Source organism: Alternaria postmessia (genome assembly GCF_024291825.1).
Source record: "Alternaria postmessia strain BMP 2775 chromosome Unknown scaffold_34, whole genome shotgun sequence".
Classification (NCBI taxonomy): Eukaryota; Fungi; Ascomycota; class Dothideomycetes; order Pleosporales; family Pleosporaceae; genus Alternaria; species Alternaria postmessia.
The window spans coordinates 246,281-269,452 of NW_026260107.1; the positions used below are offsets into that span (position 1 = coordinate 246,281).

A 23,172-nucleotide genomic window follows, 5' to 3' on the forward strand; every position below is an offset into this window, starting at 1 on the left:
GTTCCGGTGAACCACGGTGTGGCGTGCGAGGGTGTAGGTCGGGTATGCACGCCATCGAATCAACGTCGATGTGAGCTAGAATTTACAGACAGGGCCCTTCTAGGATTCTTCTAGCGTCATATATGTGGCATGCAGACGTCGGATGTGGGACAATGTGGCATGTAGACGGATGCGGGACAATGTGGCATGCATCGCTCTGATGGGCTGTCCTTGCAAATTAACCATCTGCGGCAAGCTGTGCGACTCTCTCTTTTCTCTAGATGGATCTCGGAGACTTAAAGATGCTATCTTAGATCCGGAGCATTGCGCCATCTTAGGCTCTGGGTAGTAACAACCACTGGGATGATGGTTGTGTATCTCCCGTGTTAGCCTCGCGATATTGATTCCGACGTTTTGAATGAACTCCCAATCTACATACTAAGATCTCTGGTACCGTGGTGCCCGAAAGTAGCGTGCACAAAGTTTGGTTGAGTAGCCACAATGGTGTCATGGTTGGGCATGGATGAAGCATGCAGAGCTGGAGGTATCGCGATGACCGAATAGGCGCGCTTCCCTCCTCGCCTGTTATCTACACCAATTCGACCACCAACGTCAGAAGTAAGCCACTTTCAGCCTCAGCAATGCACCCCACAATTGCGTCCTTCATGCAGCCTGCAGGTCAAACAGTCCAAGAGCAATGGATAAAGCCACTTGTGGCCCAGCGACGTCACAATCGCATTCGCGTTTGCTAAGAAACGAGTGCGAAAGAAAACTGTAATTGCAAGGACCCACCAATCCCTTCGATAGCGAAGGGTTACGCCATCGCCATCTTCTACTTCTAGCCTCAAAGCTAGAAGCTTCGGAGACTCTTGATGGCGCAACAGGCTCGCTTGGCGCGAATCGTGAAGCGTGATCGGTGAGGGAGGGCGCGAAATTGTAGCGTTAGCGAGGCTAGGAGAGATCAAAATGGTGTGGTTAGAGCAAGTGGGGCATCCTTGTTGGGGTAGACCCGTAAACTCTAATTTTCACCAAGCATGTTTCAGGATAGGGGTTGTGTTGTCACCAAAAGTTCGTGGCCGCTAGCGGACTGCATGGTCTTGTGGGGTTTGGGTTGATAGAGTTCGAGTTTAGCAGCGGTCAATCAGGATGTAGGTCGGTGGGTGAATGTCGGCTGATTGTCAGAAACAGACGGAAGGAGATATCCTAAGTTTGGTAGCGAAGTATGGAGTCATGACGAACCGTCCGTCTGTGACAGTTTGGCGGCTGGCCTTGCTTTGGAACCGGCACCTGAGTGATGGATAATGCTGATGTTTCGGACACCATTTGATCCGGCCGACGCAGGTCGGCTTGCGCAATCGTGAACGGGCCCGCGTCGAGGACAAGGTGTCCTGGATTTAGGCCTGGGTGAAGGGCCCTTGGGAATGGTTGAACTAAGCTTGCTTGCAGCCGCAAGGCACCTTACGAGTAAGACAGGTCTAGCGAACGAACCAGTGCCTCGCTTTGGATCCCACGAAATCCAGTGTTTGGTTCCTGGTGGTGACACGGCAGCTGAGATCTGACAGACGAGGTAGTTACACTGCAGAAACCGATCTGCCGCTCCGGGCCATACTGCACGGATGCATGCCACTGCGTTGCGCCGGGTCCGAGGGAGACGACTACGGGGCTAAACGGAATCGGAGTAAGGAGCATTATGGATTTCACCGCTACATGCTGGACGCTGAAGGGTCGAGATCGAAGATACTTGGACGCGAGCTGCATACCTGATACTGCATGCCAATGAATGCGGCGAAGATCAACGTTCGGGCAGCTACGTGTGGGGAAACCTCATATTAGGCTCACCCATACACATTGTAGTAGTAACGGCTGGTTTCAGATTTTCGCATCTGTCATGACGATGGTGGTTCGGCAGGATGTCTGCGGCACTGTGCTGTTCCTGTTGGGAGGGTTTTTGACAGCTTGCATCGGAAGAGCTTCCCCAATCGCGTCCATTGCAAAGGGATCGAGTGGTACCATTTCAGCCACTACCTAACTGTGTAGAGAAGTGACGGCGGCGACGCTAGAAGTTTGCATGGACGGTGAGAGTATTGACGCTAGATAGCCTTGGGTTGTGTGCAAGGGAGAAGCGAGAGGCGGGCGACAGCATTGACGTAGAGAGAAATGAGGCTAACCTCGTGACTTCCCGTACGCGTACCATGGCCCTCGACTCTTCACCGAAACCTGAGGCCGCAGATGGAGTTTGCTGGAAATGAATGCACGCTTTCGGACGCCATCTAGTTGTCGCTGTCTCAGGTATACGCACATCATCCTGCTGGACGTCAAATAACGTCGCTGCTAACCTCAAGCAGACGGACGTTGCAAGTGGTGCGGCGTAATCTGATCCTTCGTGCCTCCCCACCCGCGCCCCTCCAAACCACCACGACTCTGGCCGCGAACATGCATCTACCAATATTTTTTTTCTACCGAGAATCTCCATCGAGAGGAAAGGCACTGGGCAGGATCGCGCGCTCCGGTCCATTCTCTCATCGCGGCTCGCGGCTGGCGGCACCTTAGCCTAGTGCTGCCGACGTGCATCATTCTCATCTTCGAAACACTTGCCGAAATTCGCTATCGTCCAATATCGGCGCCAAGCGTATCCTTCGTGGCTGGCAGGCTCTCCAAGGTACGAGCACTAGCAGTTCCGCTCCGGGCCTAGCGGCTGTAGCCTCGCCGTGTACGCCTGCGTCTATGGAGCGGTGAGGTTGCTCGGAGGATTCTTGCTTTATCGATTATTGGGGGATGTGATGCATAGCGCAGCAGATCACTCTGCCCCCAGGGCACTTTTACTGCTCATCAGCATCTAAACTTCGTCACGAGGTGTGAATGCATCAACACGGTCGTCTCGATTCTGTTGCTCGCGCAGCTGAGACTGGCCGTAATCGGACAATCGGGTCGTGAGATGCAAGGTGCACGAGCATCAGCCACAACCTTTTACAGCTTCTCTCCCATGCGGCGGGCAGCAGGAGCGCATCACGGACTCTCTCTGGCCAATGCTCCTCAGCTCATTTCTGCAAGTCCGACTGTCGGCAATGCAATCCAAGCGAATGACGGAGCCTTCACCATATCTTTCCACGTGCCGGCCATGCGCTTAGTCTGCAGGGCGCCAAATATAGACGTACCATGTATGCATAGCCAGCACACGGCATGAAACACATCGATAGCCATGAGGCCACGATAGAGTTTGTCTCCGCCGAACATGTACAGCACGTAGATACAGGTCGGCAACATTGCTCAAACTCGATATGTCACCTGTGTGTAAACATGGTCCGTGGAGTTACCTCGGAACTATCCTTTCACCAGCGCTCGTTCACTGCGGAGGATGGGAAGTCCCTGGGTCCCGACATGATCGACGTGGTTGTCGAGGCTGCACCCCTGGGACTCAATACACGTCAAGATCCACAGCGGACCCTCGAGCGTCTCGCAATTGTCCACTGGCTCGACGCTCGACGCTCGATGCCCTGGTAGAGTAAACACACGGTCGACCGGCCCTCCGACTGAAGCGGCCAAGGACAGGCCCATCATAGCCCTTGGCATTCTCGGGCTAATTTTCATCATGCAGGGCTTCCACGTGCTGACCCTTTTAGCGCTGCCGGGGCCTGCTCGTCTGCTCGCTCCTTTGCCTGGCCGGTGTCACCCCTGGATCCTGGCATCGCTTCACGTACTCTGGCTGCATGAGCCCACGCCATACGCTCCTCAAACGTCACATTTTGTCCGTGTCTGCTTACCTGTCATCCAAACTTCGCTACGGTCCGCAAACACGACCAGCTACCTGACTGGCAAGCGGTCATGGCGACATCAGGACCATGTCTGCCCATTATTATGCGCTTCCGGAGACCCTTCGCGGTGGAGCCACGGGCGCTTTTCTGCGCGCTCTCTCGACGTAAGGTGGGCCGAAGGGTGTTGCGCAGGAAGTCGGCCATGCCACCTAGAGTGGGGTGCAATATCCCAAGCTAGAGCCTGTAGTGCCCTTCCAGAAGAGCCACGACGCGCATCCAGATGCAGGGCGTGGTTCTGCTAGCCCTCCTGCCACCACCGTTGAGAGTTTATATGGCGTGAAGGGTCTTTACAAGCCTAAGCTGATACGAGTGTGTGGGCTACGCTGCACTGCATCCAAGCCTCGTGCTAATGTAGAAGCTAAAGTGAAACGATTTCCCCAGAACCCACGTTGTGTGGCTACCCACCAGGGGTCAGGATTAGGATGCCAACACTAGCCTAGGGCCGAGCATGGGGCCCGAAAGACGCTATCCATCAGACCTGATAGCAGGTTATAGGCTCATGCCAGCCATGTCTTGCTACCATTAATCCTGTCTCTCTACCAGTTTTGCTTCACCCTCTTAGTCTTGCTGTCCCTGACTTCGTTTATAATATTTGTCTTTCACTGACATCATTCCTTCCTCAGCGTCTGGAACACGGCACACAGCCATCCTCAACCCCTCGTCATTTTCCCCTCTTGGGAGCCCGGGAGCACCCTTCGCCCGCAGAGACAGTACTTGATATTGTCAAACGCTTGGACCGCATTCGTTTGGGCCACGCTGACATAGCAACGTCGACATCGCATATACTCTCACCGCCTCTCGCGGATCCTCGATGACTTCAATTCTCCACTACCGAGACCCTATCGCCTACAGGAGTGACTTCATGAGTACCTCCAGCTACCACTCGCCTCACATGGATCAGCAGAAGAGGTCGCCGCCTTATGAGGGCCATTCTTCTGGCTCAGAAGCAAGACAGCTCACTCCTGGTGCGAAGAAGCGACCATCGAGAGCTGGTACCCGCAGCGTCACTACTCTCACCGCCGCTCAACTGGAGCGAAAGAGAGCCAATGACCGAGAAGCACAGCGAGCGATTCGTCAAAGAACGAAGGACCATATCGACACACTTGAGCGCCAAGTTCGCGATCTCACTGCGCAATTGGAAAACAATTCGTCGACCAAGATGATGGACCTCATCAGAAGAAACGAGGAGCTCGAGCAAGAGAACTCTGTCCTCCGCGCTCGTCTATCACATGCCGTGTCGGCACTGGGAGTCCCAGAATCAGGAGCAGGTATGTAATATTGATTTCATTCCTGCAAAAGCACTGTCCAATTGTTCGACTCACAAGCTCGTTGGGCGTTGTTGTTGCTTTTTGGTGTCTCGGGCCGCGACCGTTTTGGTGCAGCCGACCCTCTTTTCGCAACAAGTCACATCTTTCTTTTGCCTCATTTCCCGCTTTCCGAGTCTGCGGCTCGATTGAGCGACGTGCAGTATCTGTAACGTTGGTTTCCTTTTAGAGCCCAAGCGAGACGAGAACAGCGATTTTCTTCTGCAGTTGACGTGATATCAATGCATAGAGGCTGACATCACTACAGCAGGCGCACCTTCACCGAGTGACCGGGTTCATATGCTTAGCCAACCTCGGAGAATGTCTACTGGAACTGCGAGAAGCGCACATTCAGTACCCGAAATAGCAACACCTGTGTCGCAACCTGGACATTGGCAGTCGCAGCATACGTACGCCCATCACGTCTCCTCGCCCCATGTTGATACGCCACCTGCCATGGGTGAAGTCCAAGCGCCACAGCACGAAGGAGTTCGCTGGAGTCCTCACCCTGGCCACCCGCAGCAACAGCAGCAGCACCATCAAGTTTCCATGCCAGTGCAGGATGCGTCAGTCCATGCGGTCGAGCAACCAAACATGTCATATCCCAGCCCATATGTCATGGAGAGCAACGCGCGAGCCATGTCTTACCCGCTTGAGAATGCTTCCATGGTCACCTCACAGCCTATGCCAATGTCCGGATACGGAACGCCCACTTCGCATCCTTCGCCTCATGCCTCGGAATACCAACGGCACATGAGCGTTCCTATGCATCACCAGCCGGTTCAAGGCCAGGGTCCGCCTCAGCACCAGCAGCATCACACGTCTGCACCCTACGGCTCCTACCCAGTTGGTCCTCAGCAAGGCTACCCACCTCAAGTGAGTCACGGTAGCGAGATGCCCATGATGCATGCCCAGCACGGTCAGCCTCAGATGATGAACGAGCAAGGCCAGCACATCATCTACCAGCCGTATCAGTCCAACATGAAGGTTGAGCATTGAGGATGAGCACGACTCGTCCCAAACATGTCCGCAAATCCTTCGTGGCTGCAGACCGTTGGCAGGGGTACCAGGGAGACGATCCTTCGATTTACCAGAACGTCCATTTCCAGCAATCTACTAGACGCGCGAAGCACCCTAGAACAAGCCCATTGTTCAGTTTGCAATCTTCCTCGAGACGGGACATAATTGCCAGCGACACGCGGCACTGCGCGGCACGGTCTCGATAGGCTGTATTCTTCGGCGATATAACACAATTGTTCCGCAAGGGCCCTTCCGAATGTGGTATCTCGCGCCGCTGCTCGATTCTGTCGATGACGGCAAGACGCGATCTCGCGGGAATTGATAGGGACGACCATGCCATGATCCCTTTGGGTTTGCACGCTAGCAACAATTGCATTACCAGCCGTGTCCATACGTTCACCGCATCGTTGGTCACCCGTTTCCAAGAACGCCCCAGCTTCGGGCAATTTCGCATCACATTTTTTTTTGGATGGACACACAGTGCCCCCACGATCGCATGAAGCGCGATGAAACATCAGCACGGAAAGCCCCACATGCGGTATGTGGAATCACATCAAGATTGCAGTCGCCCGTCTTTGCAGACAGACCCGCCTTGGGACGCTACAGCTTAGTGTGTTTTCCCTGGGGAGAACTAGCACCACGATGGACGGTGAAGAGGTGGATCCGATGATGATGGATTTGGTGGAAGGCGAAAGAAGACTGGGAAATGAGCAAATGGAACATTCCGTGGATCCTCCGTTTTCTGCGCGCCTGACCGGGGGCCTCGTCGCGAGATTTGTGAGCGGCGTTTTGGGCTTCCAAGTCGCTTCCTTCGCTTCCCCCTTAGCTAGTCCGATGGGCTGCTTCGATGGTGCGCTGCAAACCCGTTCCTGAAGGAGCAATGCAACCGAGATAGCCCGACATCCGAGCATCCGTTCGATTCGCCCATGCCACCACACACACGAATACATCCGCCGCTGTCCGTCATGGTATTTGTCTTTGGTAACTCGCGCAAGGGAAACATGCATGGCGCATGTGGGGCTAGCTTCCAGAAAGTCTGCTAAAATTTCCTCGTGCGGTCAAGTCTCCACCAACGCTGAAACATGGTATGCCAAATACACTTTACGAGCTATCTACGAGCTACACTGCGCTACACCGGTCTCTGGTCACGCATGCAGCATCGGGTCGTCGTGAAAGTTCCTACTATTGTGGATTATCGCCGGCCCTACTGTATCTTCCGTCGGTTGTGTTCTTCCGATGGGCATAGAAGCGCCGTAACGCCGAAAGACCGTGGCCAGCAGAATTTTGGCGTGCCTTTTTTCTGCCCACCCTGCGGAGCCTTTCGTTGCCAAGCCCAAGGTGTGGAGTCTTTGCGTGGCGTCCCGCGGATCCGAACACATGGGACACATGCGTTCGGGCGCACTTCCGCCCAATCGCAACTGCAGCTTCTCGCAGTACGGCGCCTGCGCTCGCTTGCGTCTGCATAGGGAAGCGTTGCCGATACGCAACCATACGAAGTGGACTTCAGCTCACCGCATTGTACCTTGATCCTTGATCACGGTGGTTTGTGTGCATGTTTGTCACACCGCATGAACGCTTACGGAACGGATGGTACACATTGACCCGGGGCCGCTGGACAAGACTTGACAAGACATCAATGGTTCATGTACACTACGACTACAGGCCCTTCCTAGTCGCGATCGCTCTTCATGATGACGCCTTCGCTGCGGCTGCCTGTTGCGCGCGTATCAGCTGTAGCTCTTTGGGATACCATCGTTCGCCAACGTCAGGGTGACTCTTGATCCTGTTCATCAGCGTTGCCTCGCCGAGATGTCCCCATCTGCCTTTGACAAACGTAAACTCGACGTCGTCTTTGCGCTGCTTCCTCGCCTGGTCCCTGAGCTTTAGTACTTCTTCAGGGACGTCCATGGCTTCGAATTGGGCGTCGTAGCTCACGCCTTGGAAGAAGGGCACGGAGTAGCGCGCGCCTTCGCCTTTGCGTGGACTGAGGACACGATGCGTGGTTGATGCGCAGACACCATCTGTGAGAGCCTCCATACCTTGGCCGATTGCCACGACAAGAGTGCCAGGTATCGGCTTGCAGTCTATCCATTCACCCTTTGCGTTTTGCGCTTGCAGACCAAGTTGATTGGAAGCTTGCAACAAGTAGCTCGTCAGCATACTATCTTTATGCGGACCTACGCCCTGGCGCTTGATCTCCCACTTCCTGCGATCCATCTCGCTCGCTTCAGCTGGCAGATCTGGTACATCGACCTCCGGGTACTTGACTATCTTGAGCTTGTGCTGCTGGTCGCGATCGAAGAATTTCTCAAATGCAGTAGAGGGAAGTCCAATAGCTTCTGCTATCAACGATGTGAAGAGCGTGGAAATGTGCGACATGCGACGTATGTAGTCCTCATACACTGGTCGAAAAGACGGTAGATACTCTGGCGAAGGCCATTGGTTTGGTGCGAGAAGATTGTGGTACAGTGGGGCGTCGAGTCCTGGTATGGGGTGTGGAGTCGAAAGATCGAGCTGTTCTCTGTGGTCTGGATTGAATGCCGTGGTCTCGTTGTCGAGCTACGAACGAATGTTGTCAGCATGCATTACGACGAGCCGGAACAAAAAAGAAAAGTGTTTTTATTTTAGCAAGAGGAAGAGAAGGACAGGTAATGGCAGGGGAGAGCGAGCGCAAGTTTACGGCCTTCGAGTACATATTGTTGGCGTCGTGTATTTGGGATATACCCGGGTGATTTTGATCTTTTGCAACTGGCGTTACTTTGAGGGCATTGGAGGTTTATTGTGCATACGCGTTACGGGATTACGGCCGGTTCTTATTTGTCGCTTTCCTGCTTCTTCTGTTCTTGTATCATAGTTTCATAGATCGATTTCCTTTTATACCATGCATAGCGTAGCATAGCGATAGCTTCTAATAAGACCATCGTCATATCTGCACATTACGGCCTTCTTCTGCACATCCATCGCCCAGGACTTGAAACATGAACAAACTCGAATGAATCACAAACTCACCCTACTCCAGCCCAAGAAACTCTTCTCGTTCTTCATTTCGATCCTCTCCTTCTCTTCTGTCGGCAATTCCTCAAAGAATCGCCCGCACTCCTTGATCACATCTTGAATCAACTGCCCAGGCAGACCCGTTTCGCTTAGGTACAAGAACCCCACGTTCAACAAAGCGGAGCGCAAGTCTTCTAGAAACTGAGGTTTCGTAGCGGGGTCCAGGGCTGCACTGAGCGGGAGTATGGGTAGGGTCGTGAAGGTCTGTGGGACATCTGCCATGTTTGCGGTGTATGTTGAGAGACCAGCCGAAGCGGTGATGCGTGCCGCCGATACGTGACAGTGCCTCTGATAAAGCGCAGCGATGCTGATGTTGTTGTTGTCTGTGGGATGAAAATCGCGGCCCCGTTCCGTTGTCGCTCTCCTGCCTTGTGGTCTATCGAACTACCCCGCCTCACACCATACAGCGGGGCAATCACACCAAACAACTCCTGTCCTTCTGACTGGCCGCGGGAACTGGTTCCCTGTAGCGGCCAAAACTACTCGCTTCACTTCCCGCCTCCATGTTTGTTCGGCAGAAGAGAGTGTAAAGACGTGTGCGCCCTAGTACCGAGCCATCCATTTGAACGCCAGACCAACAGCTGTGAGCTTCAAGCCGCCGATGACGAGGATACTGAGGGCTTCGAAGATCATGACTGTAATTTGAAGTGGATCTTTGTCTCGAAGAGGAATGTGTGGATGTGGAAGAAGTGTTGCGATTGGTAGAAAGTAGGTATTCTTGTTTCTTCGAGGTAACTTGATACGGAGTAAGGAAAAGGAAACAACACGATGTTTGCTTCTCTTATATACAAACTGACATCCACTTCCCGAACAACGGCGCGCCCTGTCGCCTCGTGCCCACACGCCTCACACACGGAGCTGAAATAAGAAACCTGAACCCGTTTGTTTTCGCTGCCGTCCGTTGGGCAGCGGGATGACTTGCTTGCTGGCTTGCTGGATGCGTAGCTCGCTTTTGCTCTACTCGACCGCGGTTTCCCCAGTTATCTACAACGATCGAGGCATCGCATCGCAGCCCGCCGTGGAGAAGCATCTCCACAAAGACCCTTTCGGCGTAACGGCCGGCGTTGTTCGACCACCAATTACCCTCCACGTGCTCATTCATCTATCATCATATGCAACCCTCAGCATCACGCGATGATATCCGCGGAACAGAACCATCGCATACAGCGCTTGTCGAACTTCACCTACACGTACGATGCTTACTCGACTGTTCGATCGTGGACTGCACTCGTTGGGCAGGGCAGCATATGTACGTGTGACGAATGTCGCATGCGCGGTGCGGCGATATGCACGATCAGCGGTGGAAAAATGAGGCTGGTATGCAGGTGTAGCGAAGGCGGTTAGAGGGTCATGTGCTACGTAGTGTGTACGACGACGACGACAGCGACTACGGGTGATGTCGCGTGGGCGATAACTGTCGGATGTAGGGCCGGGTGGAAGCTACGATTGTGCTTTTGTATGCTTTTCTCAGTAGTCCTATCCATTGTGCATGCGTTTGGTACATATCGGTGTTCCTGATGTAGGTAGTACAGTAAAGTGGGTAGCCGCGGCTGCTGTTTATCGGTCTGCAAGGGAAGGCAGCCTCCACGAGCAACGTTGAAGTCACAGCAGGATCCAGGATGGCGGATACGGGATACGAAAAAACTAATATTGTGTAGCACACCTTCATACAAAGAGGAAAGAAAAACAACGTTGTGCCTACCGGCCGCCTTCCAGCTCTATACTTCTTTCTTCCCCCATCTTTAGGCTACCTACCCGGCCTGTACCGTCCGCAACCACGAAACAACAATTTCAATACACTCACACCCACCGTTCCGTCTTCCCCCGCCCGCCACATACGCCATACGCAACCACCAGCACACACTCATGGAAAAAGAAGCATTCAAGAGAAAACAAAACAGTCGCAACATAGCCTACGTCACCCCAACCTTTGCAATTTCAACGATCGGTCAACCATCCCACTCTCATGTCCATCCTAACCCACATACGCCTACAGCCCCGAACCGTCGCCAAGACCACGCGCATTACCGTCACTTTGCCCACACGACCTAGAATACATGTGTCGCAGATCATTCAACGGCATTGCATCGGAGAATTAGCATCTCGAACGCCCCAAATTACCCCTACAAACCCGGCTGGGCAATATGCATGTCAGTGAGTATGTTTAAGAGGAGTTGAGCCAAGGTAAGCGAGTCGAGGGGAGCACGGACTCTATATAATTTGAAACATAACACTGCAGGTGTTGACAGGCACGTATGAGTCGCATCTCTTCGGCAGCCGAACATCATATAGCATACCGAGCGTGTCATATAGACAACGGTGAGTTTCCTGTGCAGACTGCCGACTCAGTGAATGCGGTAGATCATGACACTCGCGCCATTACCCCCTAGAGGAGTGGACGGCGAGCAATACGACTCAGACGCCTACAGCTACTTACCTTGTTCGATAAGTCTGATATCAAACCGTCAAGTAATGTGTGTATCATATCAGCTGCCATCACATCATAATCCACCGGGATATAAGTGATGTGCAGCGTCGTGACCACCGCCCACCAACCATCGACACAACAGCCTCTGTTCACGATGATCAGAAGGCGATAGACCACCGGAATATAACTGATATGATGGCGTTATGATCGCCACGCCCCCATCTGTCACCCCATCTGCCTATACTATACTATAACCCTCCAACCCATCACTTCGGCATCTTCCGATCGCATATACAACTTTCTACACGCCATATAGCAACAACAGCCCACATTTGACACATGGTAACTCGCAGAATCAATAGTCCAAACGATCATATACAGCATCCGACGGGATCATCCGCTTATATTCGCTATCCCCAGGCCTTAACAGCGCGCCTCCTCCCTCCTCCCTCCCCACTTACCAATACCCTCCCTTACTATAGACAACAGTACGGTACTCGCCCCGGCCCCCTTCGTCACAGTCATACCCGCCCATGTCCACCCTTTTTTTTTTCTCTTCTCTTCTCGAAGAGGGGGGAGGGGGCAGGAGCTTTACCAGACCTGGACTACTTTGCTCAATTGGAGACCACATACTTGCTTACACGCTTCTTCCCCATGCTTCTCTCCTTTCCCAAAACTACTTGACCCTTTCATCGCCCTTCCGTGCCTGGGTTTTTACCGGGAAACGCCGGAACACATGCTTCCCGCGGGCGTCCAGGAGGAGTCAGAGTTGACTTTCGTAAAAAAGGCGCTTTGACGCTGTTGAGAACGAGATTGCCCGTCTTGGTTGTTTGAGGCGTTGAAGCTACTTCCCGTCATTGAATTGATATTAGTGATTAGTCTTTGACGGGCTGATGGTTCGTTCGCGTTGTTTTTTTTCCAGCCGAGGTTGCCGCTGGTGTAAACAATGTAATTTCGACTCGAGAACTCGGAGGGTTTCTCGGCGCGGGACAGCAATCGAGCGAGTCGTGAGAGAGTTAGTCGGAATGGAGGAGAAGAAGAAGCGGGAGAGAATGACATGGTTTTGCAAACAATTGTCATTGGAAGTGTACATCGCTAGAAACAGTCGACAGCGCACGACGGACTAGGAAAGAAAAGTACCACTGCATGCTCTACACGCGCGATGCCAGTCGCCCCGTATCATGATCTCATACCTCATACCATCATAAAGCTATGGAATCAGACCCTACCTCTTCTCTTGCGGGTAGTATGCCGGCTGTCCCTCGAGGCTCTCACCAACACCCGTCCGATAGCTAGGCGGCGGGCCTCCAAAGCTCACCTGACCACCAGGCGCTGCGCTACCACTCTGGTTGGGAGGAGCATTATTGTTCGATGCGCCCATGCCCAAGTCGCCTGGTGTGACAGTGCCGCCATCGCCTCCACCAACAAGCACAGTCTGCTCATTGCCCTTCTTATCCTTGACTTTACCGACAACCATGCCCTTGGCTACAGACTTGATAATGGCTTTCCTGCTCACGCCAGTTACATCAATGTACACCAGGCCGACGTTCTTGACGCCGCCAGCGAGGTTGGTCGTGATTTGTCCTGCTTCGGCGCCGTATTTGTGACCGACAGCTGCAGAGGCGGCTGCACCACTGCTTGTCAAGAGTTGCTTGCCAGAGTGCGATATGCCGTCTGCAACTGTGGAGAAGGCGATCAAGCTCTTGTTCAGCAGTCCGGGTTTGTAGTTTGTGTTTGGTGTGCCATCTGGGTTCACACTCTTGGCGTGTGTCTTCTTGTGGCCTGCCATTCCCGCCGCAGCGTTTTGAGCGTACTTTGTAAGCTGGCCTACAGTCTTGGCCGAGTAGCCAGCGACACCGGTCGTGAGAGTGTTGATCTTGCGGACGCGCTCGTGGGTCGCGGGCTTGAAGACCATGGGCTTCTCGTTGGGCTTGGTCTTGTTGATAAAGTTCTCCGCACCAGACACCATCATGTTACTGATGTAGCTGGAGCCGGTGACGACGAGGCGAGATGCGGCAGCGGCATTCTGTACAAGGCCGGAGTCTTTGTAGGCGGGATGGCGGGCCATCTCGAGGTAGTCTTCTTCGAGCGGGCGGATGTCGATGCGCTTGCCGTCTGGGGAGACGACGATTTCAACGGGATCTTTGCCTGTGTTAGCATGAGCGATATGCGTACGCGCGAAAAGGGTTCAAACAACATACTCTTGGAGCCCTGCTTCAGTGCTGGGTCGGCGTGGATCATGGCACCCTCAGCCAGCTCACCAACAACGCTACCATTCTCCTCGTCGACCAGAACGACCTCGCCATTGTTGCCGCTGCCTACGTAACCCTCGCCTGGTCGGTAGTCCTGGGGGTTGTATGCCTTGACGTCACCCTTGCCCTTCTCGTGCTGGGGAGCCTGCGCACGCTCGAGGAAGGCTGTGCACTGCGCCAAGATAGTCTCGAAGGTGTCGACGTCCTCCTGCGTGACCGAAGTCGAGCCCTTGCCAATTGGCGGGAACTCAATGCGTGTGAAGGCGCCGCTCTCTGGGCCCAAGTCCCATCGCGGTATCAGGTAGCTGCGCGGCGGTTGGTGGTAGATCTGCGTCGTCGCGGGGAGTGGGAGGTCGAGCTCAGGAGGCAGGTTCAGGTGGAGGTAGAAGTCTTCTTCGGGCGCTTCGTTCTGGCCGCGCGTGTTGCTGAGGTCTGCAAAGGGCGAGTTGGTAGGGACCATTAGCAGCGAGAGCGTCTGCGGCCCTGAGGGTGTGAGGGGGCTCTCTTCTCCCTGCTGGATGTGGTAGGCCTTGATGCCTCCGACCGTGTAGAGCAATCGAGGATCTCCATGGCCGCTCATGCTTGCGATATGTGTCTCGCGGGGTATCGAGCTTGGTTGGTGGGTGGGAACAAAGACAGAGGAGCAATTAGGCGTCTCTCGAGGGGTATAAGCAGGAGGGGGTATCTTCTATTTTGGTGTGCGAGTGCAGAAGCAGCGACCTTTTTATGGAATGCAAGCGACAGGGAGTCGACTGCCCATCTGCAACCTGCTCGAGTTTCGGCGCTTGCAGGTTACGTCAGAATGCCTGTCGCATAGCCCACGGAGAGCTCTAGAGCATGGCGAATCATGGAACATGTGGCTGTGCAACTGCGCCACCCATGATCAACTCTACGTTGCGCGTGTAAAGATACATACGGTCGTTTCTCCGCTTTCGCGCCATTCGCGTACCATCTTTGCCCCTTCACATGCTAGTCACTTGATATGTGCGAACGACGCTGGCCTCGTGCTGAAGATCTGGTGCTTGTATGCGCCTCCGAACGCGTCATCCGAGGTCTTGTCGTGGGTTTGGCACTTCTTCTCGATAGTCCCATGGATCCATCGCGTAGTGTTTGGTGAAGCTAATATTCTTTCTACAATGACGGCGTCAGCAGCTTTCGTCATCTAGCTATTGCGGTTAGCCCCACCTAGCTTCCGCTTTGTATCCCCACACCTATCTCGTGGAGCTCCAACTTCTGCTTAACTTTCGTCGCGCTTTACACCCTAGATCACATATTGGGAATGCGTTTGTAAGGCACTTTATAGGCACGATGCTGAACAAACACGAAGATCTGTTGCCCAAAGAGATTTATTGGCTGCTTCAAGAGGCGGAGAGCTATATCAGCAACCACAGGATGCATCGCTTGCGACTGTAAACTGCGCGACATCAGCATCATTACCGTGGTTCGCGTATGTCACAGAGAATAGGCTAGAGACTCGACGCGCAGACACTGCCGTGGGTGTCGAGACGCGTTAGGAGAAACGACGCGGTGAGTAAGTTTTCCTGTGAAGTCGCTCGAGGATCGGCTCACTTGCGTGATAGTGGACTTGAGCTTCAGTCGCACTATAGGCACCGAGTGCTGGTTATAGTTCACAATCTCGGGAGCGGATTCACACACACTCTCGGTCCGTGCGCTCGTTCCTGCCTATATAGTATACCAAGCCTCACCTATCAACTTTCCATTGCCGCTCAACCCACCGATCGTACTTTCAACACTGCAATCAATCGATCAATTCCAACGCTATGCAGACTCAAGCTAGGTCCTCTCCCATGGACCCATCCGAGGTGTCGTTTCTCACTACGCTACCCCCGGAGATTCGCAATCAGGTGTACGGATACCTGTTCAAACGCGAAGATTCAGTTCTACTTCATAATGCGCATGCTTTTCATCTGCCATGTCGGAACCTGGAGAATTACCACAGTGGCCTACAGCAATACTATGACGCATATGAGGCTGAAATTGGAACTGACGAAGAGTTCTGGCCTGACTTGCACCAGGGACTCGGCCTGATGTTATCTTGTCGCCAAGTATATCAGGAAGCCTCTGGGATTATGTACGGCGGAAACACGTTTGTCTTCTCCAGGATTCTGACACGTCACGACTACCGCATCGGCACGGATCACAAGCACCAAGAATATCTCCAAATCAACTACGCTGGTCAATGGCTGACAAACATTGGACCGCAAATCTTCCGTCTCACGAAAGTCGTCATTGATGTCGACGCCATGTGTGCGTGGTACGGATGCCACGGTGATTACGAGCTGATTGATTTGCTGCCTATATTACGTATTGTATGGGAACATCCCGATCTCAGCAAGGTCATCAAATTCGAGAACACTGGCAGAACGCTGGAAGGTCAGCAGATTCTCAGGGCGGCGGCCACTGACGGAGCGATTCTACTCAACAACTTGCTTACAACTCTTGCCGTACAAGACGTCCTCGACCTCCGAAAGTATTGCTTTTCCCGTCGCCTTATTCATTCGGTCAACGTTGAGTTGAGTTTGGATCGGGTAGGACAGGGTTGCATACGTATGAACCTTGGAGGAGGGGTATTCTGGCCGTTCCTTGCATTAGACGAAGGCAGAACAGTCCAATGGAAGGCGCAGAAGAAGCGCCGCTCATTCGAAATTCTACCAGAAGACGTGCGAGAGCGCATCGCAGGATTGCTGCTGCATAACCCAGATGGAATTACCATTGACTTGACTAAGCACACTATGCATGGTTTCGACTCCAGTCTCTCCCAGTCAGGCTTGCTCGACGTGTACGATCTATCGAGACTTGCAATGCGCTTGAACAACATCACATTGAAGTTGACTAGCGATCAAGCCATCACAGATTTTGGAAAATTCGAGAAGGTGAATGATTTCATGATCATGCGTGGCGGTAATGAAGGGTTCTATAGAATGGCTGAGCACTTGAGAAAGTACAACACACAAACCATCATACTGGAGATCGCGCCTGCAGAGGTGATTGCTCTCTCGGCTGTCCGAGTCAACATCAATCATTTGATGTATTATTTAACCTATCCGCACTTCCATCCTGAATCCATCATCCGTTTGACGCTCACTCCGCCTCCAAGTACCGGCGCACCCCAACAAATCACTACAATCTCGATGAAAAAGCTACAGCGACAACTCTTTCTCCTCCTCTCCGATATCATACAAGAGACAATCGAAGAGCATACCGAGTCCCTAAAAACGAGCACAAACTTCGCCCCAGCTCTTTCCAATCAGATGAATCCTTATTGCGACTTCTGGATCGACGGTTACGGCAAGCTTCTCCATGCTGTCTTTGAAGAAGACAAGACTACGGTAAACTTCAGATATGGCAAGCTCAGCATGAAGGAGTTAGGAGTTCTGGGGTACAGTAGGGCTGCTGGTCTGGAATCGATGGTTGAAGCGTATGTGTTAGAGAGCGAAATGGAAGACACTGATTTCTATTATCAAAAGGTTATACTTCGTTGGGGATGGCTGAGGTGGCAGTTATATGGTGATTGGAAGGCACCAGCACCGCCGGGTATGAGAAAGTTGGCGCCGTAATCGTAGATGATTGCCCTCAAGATAATAATTGCAACAGGGATTTGGGGTTAGATCGTGTGTTTGCTCTTTGAACAGGATCAAGTATAAGAGTGTAGATGCCAGATGTAATGAGTCGACTGCAAGACAAGAGGAAGTAAGCGTGGAAGAGGTAGTCCGACATGGATTCTCCGTCGCCTTCTATTGTTAGGAGAACGCTTTGCAGCGTTTCGGTAAACACTTCTGGTTGGTTCGTACTCGGTGGGGGCGAGACCACACAGCGAATGAGAACTTCTAACTTTGCTTTTCTGAAAGTGGTGTAACTCAGCCGTCCTGCAGTTCAGCCTTCCTGCAGTTCAGCCTTCCTGCAGCTCAGCTCCCTGCAGTTCAGCCTTCGAAACATTTAAGACAAAGTCAGCTCGCGTAATGTTTTCGTAGTAGTTCAATAATCTCCCCGCCGGTTCTTGAATGCAACATTGCGCCTTCCGTTTATATCTCACCTAATCCCACTTCCTATTTACCTAACTCCTCTGGCTACCTACATCATGCGGTCTTACCATATATTCCGTAGCTGGGCCCTGGAAGCTCTTACTGTTGCTCTTGCGATTATTCTCATTGCCTTGATTTCGGGCGTTTTGGCATTCTACAATGGCAAGCCGGTACCGAACTGGGGTGACAACTTAAACCTCAACGCTCTTCTTGCGCTACTTTCAACAATGCTTCGAGCTCTACTTGTCATCATCGTGGCTCAAATCATATCGCAAAGGAAATGGGACTGGTACAGCGTCAAAGAACCCCGACCATTAGCAGACCTACAGCAATTCGATTACGGTAGCCGAGGAGCATACGGCGCGATGCTTCTAGTACCGACTGTTCTGTTTAAGGACTATATAACACTTACGGCGACACTCGTGTTACTCACGTCATTTTTGGTGGGGCCTTGCGTCCAGCAAGCCAGCGGCATAGCACCATGCTCGGTCCCTGGCTCGAAAATCAGCGCGTCGCTCCCTTTCCCGCATCGGGTACCAGGAGATGGAATGGTCTTCCCGGAATCGGGTATCCCCCAGCCAGAAATTATTGCCGGAATCATATCGAGTGTCGTATCGCCCAACGGAATCGAGAACCAGGTCAACATGACTTGTCCCACGGGAAATTGTACTTTTGGTGATTTGATTTCTGGGCGCTCTCAGGACACAATCTTCAACGACGATAACCGCACTGCGCATTCGACTGTTGCAATGTGCAACACGTGTACGGATGTGACGTCCCTTGTGCTACAAGCAGGAATACCGACTTCAGACCATCCTTCGTTGGCGTTCCTCAAATTGCCTAACGGATTAAATTTCTCAACAATTTCTCTCAACCTTTCTATGTCTACGATGAGGCCAACTCCAGACCTTACTTGGATGGGAGGTTTACTAACAGATAGTGCCAGAGAGGCATCCAGATGGGCATATGTCAACGCAACCTTCGTAACTTCATTCAATCTTCCCATCACTGCATCTGTTTGCAGTCTGTACCCGTGCATGCGTACGTACAGTAGCATTGTCAAAGACAACCAGTTGCATGAGGAAGAGACGCAGTCTAACATTATGCGCATCGATTCAGCTACCCGCAGTGTATACTTTGATGAGAACAAAACTGCTCATTACAACTTTGAGGGGAATATCGAAACCTTCAACGCCCACACGAACAACAATCTCAGTTATGCATCAATAAAAGAGCCCTGCCAAGTAGGCGAACGTACCTTCTACGTCGGGGATAAATTGCCTGAGGATATCATGAACAAGACAGCGAATCTATCTCTACTTGACTTCGGTCAAGAGAAAACTACCTCTTTCAACGTCACTTGGCCCAAGCAGTGCGTCTATCGGCAAGATGCGAAGTTTGTTAAGGCAATCGCCACGGTCATGAACGCTGATATCTTCGACGGTTTCTGTGACGAATATCGGATCTGCACCAAGAATGAGCCTCCTTATGACTCTTACATGTCCAATGTAGGTGCGGGTTCAATACTCCAATCGCTGACTACGAAAATAACAACCCTTGACATGGTCACGAGCATGTTCGATTCTATCGCAAGTGCCATGACCAACAGATTTCGCTTTCAATACGGCATTTCGGCCCAAGACGTAGACTTAGTTCAAGGGAAAGCATGGGAAACTAAAGTCTGTGTTTCAATGCGCATAAAATGGCTACTCCTTCCCATCGGCCTTACTTCCGTCACATTCATCCTCTCCATGTGGACGATCATCACAAACTGGCGACGTCGGCACAGTATACCGATTTGGAAAGAAAGCATCCTGCCGCTACTTTTTTACGGCCAGGATATCGCACCACGAGACGCCAAAGCTTTGCCGATACAGCCTTCTGGCAAAGATACGGGTGGTGACCAGGTGGAAGGGCTGATGGAAGCAAGTACGATGGTGGCTGCTAGCCGTAAGATCATGGTGACTTTCCGGTTTGATGACGGGAAGACGCACGATACGGACGATCAGGTAATGAGTTCAACTGTGTCGTTGCTAGATCAAGACAGCACTCCGCTAAGGAGACAAGATAGTCGTGTCAGTTCTATGGTCGAATTTTGATGCTCATCATGATAGTAGCATAAAGCCTGAATAAGATACCCGTGAGGTAGTATACAAATCTCAATACAGAACAGCGCAAAGGCATCAAGTATGCGTACGATATCATCGACAACACACAAGCGCATCTCTAAGGCCACCCTAGAAGACCAAGTGTAAGACCTTGCGAGGATTTAAGCTGCTCTTTCTTAGCCTTCAACTCCTCAACATCCCAGTTCGACCAGACAAACTTTCCCTTCAAGAATTCTGCCTCGGGGCTGACGATCCAAACTGCAAAGGACGCTGGTAGTTCGACTACACCATATGTTAGCACAGGTTCGGCCTCACTCCAATACAAAAAAGACTGGACAACTCACTGTCATCAAATTCGAACTCCATACCAAGCTCGGAGCTTTTCTGAAACATCTCTGTCTGCACAACACCAGGGTGAATGTTGTGGACCCGGACATCCGGGTTCTCGAAGGCGAAATACTCCATCAACCTAGCGGCTGCCATTTTGCTTACTGCGTACCCGCTGTTTGCAGGCATGGGCTCAATGTGGCATCCGCCGGTTGATACATGCACGAATGTCGGTTTCTCCGCGGCGCACTGGAGGAAAGATTTGGTAAGATTCAGGGTGCCTTTGACATTGATTGTCATCCCCCTGAACCATTCCTCGGTATCTGCTTGCGCGATGGGTTTCGTATCCGGTAAGTAACCTGCGTTACCAATAACTATATCGATCTTGCCCAAGGCTTTAGAAGCGCCCTCAAATGCTTTGCTGACCGCTTCGGTATCAGCGATATCAGCAATCTCTGTGTGAACTGTCACGCCAGCATGGTCTCCCTCTATCTCCTTCTTGGTCTTCTCGAGGCTGCCAACAGTTCGTCCAAGGATAGCGATCTTCTTGCATCCAGAAGTTGCGAATGCATGGGCTATGCGACATCCAATACCAGAACCACCGCCTGTGATAAGAACAACCTTTCCTGATGTGGAGAGCTCAGGACGAGAAGGGTCAATCCCGGCATAGGAGCCTCTGTGGAATGTCTTTGTGTAAGGTGGAAAGGCCATTATTGTTGAAAACCTAGGTATGATTTGGTCGGTAATTTGCTTGAGGAACGAGATCGGTCCGTTCAATGTTGAGTAATGACTCAAGGACTCCTGTGAAGCACATGTATATGTATAGACAGATTGGTTTAGGATAGTTCTACAAGTAAGCGGAGCTAGCTGGCCTTAACTCCAGAAGCATTGGGCGGAAGTCTAGTCATTTCTAATCGCCGTTCAATCGCCGTGCTACGTCAACCAGCAAAGAGAATTTTGCTTGCTCGAATGTAGATCGAAACCAAGCCACCCAAACATTATTCCAAGGGGCAAATCGTGTGTCATAGTCAGTCCATAGACCATGGAAGGAGTAGAATAGAGAACGCAGGGCACTAATTCACTAGTGAAGAATGCAGTGCTTCCAGAGACTAAGAACACTAGGGATCAAGATGGCAATGCTCGCTTTACAAAGGTAGATCAGACAGACAGTAAGGCAAGGTCTTGACTTGCACAACGGCGATACTTCGATCCTAGATCAGGTCACCTTGAGAGGTGCATTGCTATGCTAGCTAGCTTCTTGAGATGTCGCACGATGCCCAGGTGAGTGCTGAAAGCTCTGGCCTGTCGTCATTGGTCATCGAAGACACGCCAAGATCTATCCCCACAGCGGATGGCCAAGAATTATCCACTTGGGCTTGCCGGATGCCCAGGATACCAAACAACTAGCCACAATAGTGTTCGCTTGCATAACATTTGTCCTTGCGAGAACCGCTCTCGCTCTCGCTCTCGTTCGCGTCAACCAATGACCGTCGCCCTACAAAGTTCACAACTCCGGCGGACCCAAAGACCCATATCCATTCTCATATAGTCTCGGCAGCAGTGGATAGCTTGCTCAAAGCGATCGGCTTGTCCGTGCAGTCGGTGGTAAGAAAAAAAGCTACCACCTTGACCGTACACTCTAATTCCGGGCGGACTTTAGGTGTCCCCGAAGCTGGAAAGAAATTCGAATGTGATTCTACTGCAACATGGGCCTGCCAGATGTTACTTAGGTACGTATCGCGGAACGTTCAGAATCACTGATATACATGCACGCATCTGCTCGTTCTCAGAAAAGTCCTAACTCGCAATTATCTTCGTTCAAGTCTGCACAGCTATGTTATCGCAAAGTCTGGCTTTTTTACTCTTTGGAGGAGCACTCGTAACGTGTTCATCAACAGACAAGTTTGACACCCAACCAAACTTCGATGTTGCACTCGTTGACGTTGTCCCGACTGTTCCTACGTTCGAAAACCTTGCGATCCGAAAAACCGGCGAAGTCCTTGTCACTTCTGTTGCCTCTTCCTTGTTGTACCAAATCTCGCCCAACGCTAGCTACTTGCCTGTACCTGTTGCTGGAATACCCAATTTCACAGGTATACTAGGTATCGCCGAGCTACAGACGGATTTGTTTTACGTTGTTTCCTCCAACCTGACTGGAACCGCCTGTTCGAACGCGGTCTGGGAGATCGACCTGCGCAACTCTACCGTTACACCTTCTGGAGATACCTCTCATCAGACAAAAGCATCTCTGATCAAGGAGTTTTGTACGGCACGACAACTAAACGGCCTGACTACTTTGTCCACGAACGATACCTCCAACCTCTTGATCTCCGACTCGGCGAACGGTACGGTGTACAAGCTGAACGTCAAAACCGGAGACTACAACATCGTCTTGGAAGAGCCAGAGTTTGATCCCCTTGATACGGGTATAAGTGTTGGCATCAACGGCATTCACGTTTACGATGAAGCACTATACTTCACAAGCCTAGACCAAGGGCTGTTTGCTAGGATCCCGATATCTCTTGAAACTGGCTGTGCTACTGGCGCGGTCGAGGTCCTCGCGACAAACATCACATACGGCGACGATTTCACGATCTCTCCTCAGGGTTCGCACGCTTGGATAGCTACAAACGGTCCTAACGAGATCGTCGAGGTCGACATTGCGAACAAAACCCAGCGTATAGCGGCTAGTTCTCCTTTCCTAGGATCTGCATCGTCGGTAGCATTTGGCTATTGGCAGTCAGAGAGGATTCTATATGTAACTGGTGGATTGGCTGTTGGAGTATCTTCTAACAACACTCGAGGTCATCTCGCCGCCGTTAGATTAGACTGAGATTAAGTTTGA

At 52.0% G+C, this 23,172-nt stretch overlaps 6 protein-coding genes across 6 annotated transcripts; 3 read left to right on the forward strand and 3 right to left on the reverse strand.

The window, feature by feature from the left end:
- Positions 1-4,683: 4,683 nt before the first annotated feature.
- Positions 4,684-6,094, forward strand: J4E82_006100 (uncharacterized protein; the record flags this gene model as incomplete). Its single annotated transcript, XM_051732360.1, has 2 exons — positions 4,684-5,059; positions 5,364-6,094. 2 exons carry the CDS (start codon positions 4,684-4,686, stop codon positions 6,092-6,094), a joined length of 1,107 nt encoding a protein of 368 aa, XP_051587935.1.
- A 1,707-nt stretch (positions 6,095-7,801) lies between these two features.
- J4E82_006101 (uncharacterized protein) lies at positions 7,802-9,391 on the reverse strand (the record flags this gene model as incomplete). The annotated part of the gene is made up of 2 exons (XM_051732361.1): positions 7,802-8,674; positions 9,125-9,391. 2 exons carry the CDS (start codon positions 9,389-9,391, stop codon positions 7,802-7,804), a joined length of 1,140 nt encoding a protein of 379 aa, XP_051587936.1.
- Positions 9,392-12,822: 3,431 nt separating this feature from the next.
- Positions 12,823-14,429, reverse strand: J4E82_006102 (uncharacterized protein; the record flags this gene model as incomplete). The annotated part of the gene is made up of 2 exons (XM_051732362.1): positions 12,823-13,745; positions 13,799-14,429. 2 exons carry the CDS (start codon positions 14,427-14,429, stop codon positions 12,823-12,825), a joined length of 1,554 nt encoding a protein of 517 aa, XP_051587937.1.
- A 1,201-nt stretch (positions 14,430-15,630) lies between these two features.
- J4E82_006103 (uncharacterized protein) lies at positions 15,631-17,427 on the forward strand (the record flags this gene model as incomplete). Its single annotated transcript, XM_051732363.1, has 1 exon — positions 15,631-17,427. One exon carries the CDS (start codon positions 15,631-15,633, stop codon positions 17,425-17,427), a length of 1,797 nt encoding a protein of 598 aa, XP_051587938.1.
- A 2,691-nt stretch (positions 17,428-20,118) lies between these two features.
- On the reverse strand, positions 20,119-21,038 carry J4E82_006104 (uncharacterized protein; the record flags this gene model as incomplete). Its single annotated transcript, XM_051732364.1, has 2 exons — positions 20,119-20,282; positions 20,345-21,038. The coding sequence occupies 2 exons, from the start codon at positions 21,036-21,038 to the stop codon at positions 20,119-20,121; spliced, it is 858 nt and encodes a 285-aa protein (XP_051587939.1).
- Positions 21,039-22,161: 1,123 nt separating this feature from the next.
- On the forward strand, positions 22,162-23,160 carry J4E82_006105 (uncharacterized protein; the record flags this gene model as incomplete). The annotated part of the gene is made up of 2 exons (XM_051732365.1): positions 22,162-22,174; positions 22,226-23,160. 2 exons carry the CDS (start codon positions 22,162-22,164, stop codon positions 23,158-23,160), a joined length of 948 nt encoding a protein of 315 aa, XP_051587940.1.
- Between the last annotated feature and the right edge of the window lie 12 nt (positions 23,161-23,172).